Source organism: Nematolebias whitei, chromosome 5 (assembly GCF_014905685.2).
Source record: "Nematolebias whitei isolate Nwh7 chromosome 5, NemWhi1, whole genome shotgun sequence".
Lineage (NCBI taxonomy): Eukaryota > Metazoa > Chordata > Actinopteri > Cyprinodontiformes > Rivulidae > Nematolebias > Nematolebias whitei.
The window spans coordinates 9,614,296-9,619,599 of NC_056502.1; the positions used below are offsets into that span (position 1 = coordinate 9,614,296).

General features: G+C 38.0%; 1 protein-coding gene across 1 annotated transcript; it reads left to right on the forward strand.

Annotated features, from left to right (window-relative positions):
- The first annotated feature begins 339 nt into the window (after positions 1-339).
- LOC119409899 (hepcidin antimicrobial peptide) lies at positions 340-1,088 on the forward strand. Its single transcript, XM_037676807.1, has 3 exons — positions 340-610; positions 711-788; positions 951-1,088. The coding sequence occupies exons 1-3, from the start codon at positions 524-526 to the stop codon at positions 1,053-1,055; spliced, it is 270 nt and encodes an 89-aa protein (XP_037532735.1). The 5' UTR covers positions 340-523; the 3' UTR covers positions 1,056-1,088.
- Positions 1,089-5,304: the final 4,216 nt, after the last annotated feature.

The following is a 5,304-nucleotide window of genomic DNA, read 5'->3' on the forward strand; positions in this document are numbered from 1 at the left end:
CGCTCCTGTCAGGTTTGCTCCGCCAAAGGTCCCTGTGACTGAGTACGTATTGCGCACATGCACGGCAAAAATTAGTAGCCTATGTGGGATTATGTTTTATCTCAGCAGAAAGTATTTTTACATGAAGGACGGACACCGAGGGCACAGTATAAAAAATAGATCAGAGATTTCCTCCGGTATTGCAGAACTACAGAATGATGAAGAGGAATAAGGAGGTCAAAATTTCCCCAGCAGAGTTAGGTAACTGCTGCTAGGAATGGGCAGGGCCTCCAGCAGTGATGAGGCAACACCGGCTCCATGTGTGTATAAATACCGACACGTTTTGCACGCTCCACCATCAGACCAAAAGAGCTGACAAGGATCAGAGAAACATCTGAAGGAATCCAGTTGCTCTGACGAACACCATCCATCGCTGAAGAATACATTAAGGACATCGCCGTGCTCATCTGTGGCTCGACACCCATGAGAAAGAAGCCTAACCAGCTCTAATCTTCAAAGGATTGCTTAACCAAACCCAGCTAAGATGAAGGCCTTCAGCATTGCAGTTGCAGTGACACTCGTGCTCGCCTTTATTTGTGTTTTAGAGAGCGCCGCCGTCCCATTCACGGGGGTAAGACTTCCACCTAAACTCACCCCGTTTCTTTATTAGCTGCAAATGTTTTGTCACGGAGAACCTTCGCGGCTCCTAAATGTGCATAATTTATGAACAGGTCCAGGATCAGGAGGAGGCAGGGAGCAATGACACTCCAGTTGCTGCGCATCAAGACACGTCAGTGGAATCGTGGATGGTATGTTCAATTGACCGAACGAGTTAAGCTAATTACTAAGAGCAAATTAAAATGTAAGTGGATGGGTTTCCCCTACGGTGTAGCCCACTGCTCTATCGAACGCACGCAGAGGATGAAGTGCTGCTGATGACACCGTGCTCATGCCTTTTGTCTTTCCCACAGATGCCAAATCACATGAGGCAGAAGCGCCAGAGCCACCTGTCCCTGTGCCGTTACTGCTGCAACTGCTGCAGGAACAAGGGCTGCGGGTTCTGCTGCAAGTTCTGAGGCTTCCTGCAACGACCACGGATCATTAATTTATTACTTTGTTTCTGGTTTCGCTTCAAGAAATGACCTTTCCTTTACCTCTCCCTCCATTTATGTTAACTCTTTTAAGAGTAATGATTCAACAGATGAAGCGCTTTTCTTTTTTTTTAAATATATTTATTGTGTATATTTCAACTTTTTTGTCTTTTTTATACACTGAGCAGCATGTATATTTCTTTTTTTTTTTTAAGAAAACAATGTCAATTTTTTATCATTGAAAATAACAATTTGACACTAAATAAAACCATTTGCTTTTGACTCAACGTGTTTTGTGCAGTTTATATTTAATCAAAAAACAGAAACTGATTTTGACAGATGGAGGCTGAATAATGTCAGTTTTATATTACTTAGATCTTAAGATAAAAAGGTTTGATTATAGATGCACAGATACAACCAGAACTGGTTAAGACACTTCAAAATACTGCCACATTAAAGTTTGGTGTAACTTGACATTCTTTAATTATAATGAGTGCGTTTCATTTGGATTTCACAACTTTCCTTCTGTTTTTTTGTTTGTTTCTCTAACTCTTTAATACCAAAGAGACCAGAATGTCAGTCACAATGACATTACGTTCCGAGTTAATGACTTCTTGAAATACATTTTTGAAACAGCTTATTTAATTCTATTAAATTAAACAAACAATCTATACATGTTTTATTTCCGATTTTGTTACTTTCATCTTGTTTTTTCCTCGTTTTATTTGAAATGAAATGAGGTGAGAATTAAGCCATTGACCATAATTATTTCTCCTATAAAATGTTCATTGTTGCCATCATGTTCAAACAGTTAAATAATGATAATAAAAAAATGTTTTCCTGTTAGATGAAGTTGTTTTGCTTCTCAGACAATAAGTTTTCTCAGTTCAAACTGGAATATTAAGGTTACAAAGCTTACGAGACACAAACTGACCAGGAATCAGATTCAAAGCATATTTGTAAGTTTAAAAGTTTGAAAGCTGAAACTTGAGGCCTTCTCTCCCGTTTCTCTTCTTTTTTTTTTCTTTTTTTTGTATGCGTTTTATTTTTTATTTATTTGACCCATTGGGCTTCGTTCACCTCTTTCAATAATTCACTTCTCAAATATTCATTTTTCTAATGTTTAGCTGTAATTCATGTGTTTTGGTTAAACGAAAACTGATGTAGCATCATGACTTTGTGCAGGGAAGTAGGCAGAACTTAAGGCTCTCCATCATGAGTATGCAGACGCTGAGACTTCTTTTCCCTCTTCAGGGGTCACCACAGCGAGTCATCCTCCTCCATCTCACTCTGTCCTCACTCCAACTACCTCCATGTCCTCTCTAACTGCATCTATTTATCTCCTCTTTGTCTTTTTCCTGGCATCTGCATTTCTAACATCCTTCTACCAGTATACCCACTGTCCCTCCTCTGGACATGTCCAAACCATCTCAGTCTGGCCTCTCTAGCTTTATCTCCCAGTTGTTCAACCTGTGCTGTACCTCTGATGATCTCATACCTAATCTTATCCAGCCTTGTCACTCCTAAGGAGAACCTCAACATCTTCATTTCTGCCACTTCCAGTTCTGTCTCCTGTCTTTTTGTCCATGTCTCTGTCTCCAGACCATACAACATAGCTGGTCTCACCACTGTCTTGTAAACTTTTGCTTTGACCTTTTCTGCCATCCTTTTGTTGCAAATCACTTCTGAAACTTTTTTCCATCCGCTCCATCCTGCCTGGTCTCTTTTCTTCACCTCTTTACCACACTCCCCATTTTTCTGGACAGTGTACCAAGTCCTTGAAGTCCTGCACCTTTGTGGCCTCTGCTCCTTGTAGCCTCACTGTTCCACCGGCCTCCCTCTCATTCATACATGTACTCTGTCTTACTACGGCTGACTTTCATTCCTCTTCTTTCAAGTGCATACCTGCACCTCTCCAAGTTCTCTTCCACCTGTTCCCTGTTCTCTATTCAATTCAATTTCAATTTCAATTCAAATATACTTTATTAATCCCAAAGGGAAATTATTTTCAAACCACAGATCACAATGTCATCTGCAAACATGATACTCTGGTTCCAAAATAAATAAATAAATAAAAATGTCAGGCTTGGCATGGCTGGCTTCAATGCCAAACAATGAGAGAAGGCAGGGAGACAAGGTCTAATATTTTAAATATGATGGATGGAAATACAAAGTATGAAGTATCTACATCTTGCTTTAAGTGCAAAATATAAAAACAAATCTAGTTTCTTCATATCATTACTGAATAATTAACAAAACCATAATAAAGTTGCTATGGAAGGCATTTATTTCATTTATTTTTTTCTCAAAATATAAATGAGAAAAATACATAAATAATTATTACACAAACAAAAACGTTGAACAGTACTGTGATGTATGATTCTCAGTTCGCTAAAATTCCCCAAACTAAGTATTTAAATTAAATTAGAAATGATTGAAAGTGTCTTAGTTCAAAACTTTTTTTTAAATCATGCGCATTTTGACCCATACTTGCATGATGACCTTTCAAACAAGTGTTGACAGAGGCGTGTGCTGCATCACCTCCTCTTTCAACCACACTTTGTGTTGTTCCCACATGATGCAGCATTTCATCCACGGGGACTGAAACACAAAAGCCCCTTCCATTCCAAAATTCTGACCAGATCTCCACTTTATCACTGTCCATCTGAAATGAGCTTAGGTTTACAGAAAAGCTATCAGCAAATCCGGTTCTATGTAAGGCAGAGTGTCAGTTTGCATGGATTGTGTTCACTGGCATCGATTGTCAGAGGTGTCCAACAGAATCCTGTTTGCTTCAACTCAGCACCCAAAGATGACAGCTATTTACCAACAATGTATTTCATTTATTTCTTCATGCAACAATGTATGTCATTTCTATATAAATATATACTGTATCTATATATATTTTCTTGTTGTTAACGTAAGAAACTTTGTTATTAAAATCCTGCACTATTGACTCAAAAAACCACTAGTTGTGTGTTTCTCTCTCTGGCATGCAGTTTTTACAACTAGTCATATAATGACCCCTTTACATTTTTGAAATACTTCTTGACTTTCTCACCCTTTTTCATTAATACACATCTTTGAGTTATTTATTATCCCAAACATCTTTTAATGAAGCGAGCGGCATAAAAAAAATAAAAAAAATAAATAAAAAGCAAACCTGGTGATTTTAGAAAAAGAAAAGAGAAGTTTTCTAAAATGCAATTAAAGATCATCTGTAATTATTTCAAGTTTAAGAGCGTGCACTATCGTTTCAGTTACAATCATTTGAGAGTAATGACCCTAATTTTTTGAAAACAGTTCAGTGTGTGGTCGTCTCATTTTCAATTTCATGATGCTCCATATATTTTAAACAAAACACAAATTCTGCACTGTAGGCTGACAGCCCAAGAACAAGAAAACTTTATCTGTTACACTATGATTTTGATCTGTATAAGATCTTGACCTGTCCTCCTGTAACGATCCCCAAATTATCTTGTTATTTACATATGTTCAATTTAGATCAGTTTATATAGCACCAAGTCACAACAGAAGTCATCTCAGGGCACTGAACAAAAACATTCATATATAAAAATAATAATTTAACATTATTTTTCTGAGGAGCAGATTGCTTTGAATTCAACTCCACCACAGAACTCTCATCTTGAGCAAGAATGAAGGCAACAGTGGAAAGGAAAAACTCCTAAAGAAGAAACCTTTAGCAGAACCAGGCTCAGGACAAGTGGCCATCTGCTTTGACCGGCTGGGTTTGAGAGGAACAGGAAGGAGGAACAGATACACAATGGCAGGTCAAAAATCACATGTTAATATAGAAATAATATCACAGGAAAACTATTCAATTTTAGCAAATCATTTAAGGAAATTAGGTCAATTTGTCCTCCAGTAGTCTAAGCTTATGGCAGCATAACAAGGCAACCCTAATTATAGGATTTATTGAAAAGGAAAGTCTTAAGTCCAGTCTTAAAACTGGACAATGCGTCAGCCTCACGGACTGAATCTGGAAGTTGGTTCCACAAGAGAGGAGCCTGATAACTGAAAGATCTTCCTCCCATTCTGCTTTTGGAAACTCTAGGAACTGCGAGTAAGCCTGCAGTCTGAGAGCGAAATCCCCTCAGGCAAAGCGTGCGTGTATGTTTCTCTAAAATTACAATAAGTATCCTTTCAACAATTCTACCCACACAACAATGCTGGATCCTGATCCAGACACATTTCAAAGGTGATTATATATATA

Excerpts from the sequence above, each read along its gene's own strand:
- LOC119409899 (XM_037676807.1), top strand. The coding sequence starts at position 524 with ATGAAGGCCTTCAGCATTGCAGTTGCAGTGACACTCGTGCTCGCCTTT. Across the intron at positions 611-710 it reads CCGCCGTCCCATTCACGGGG|GTCCAGGATCAGGAGGAGGC; the intron begins GTAAGACTTCCA and ends ATTTATGAACAG. Across the intron at positions 789-950 it reads CGTCAGTGGAATCGTGGATG|ATGCCAAATCACATGAGGCA; the intron begins GTATGTTCAATT and ends TCTTTCCCACAG.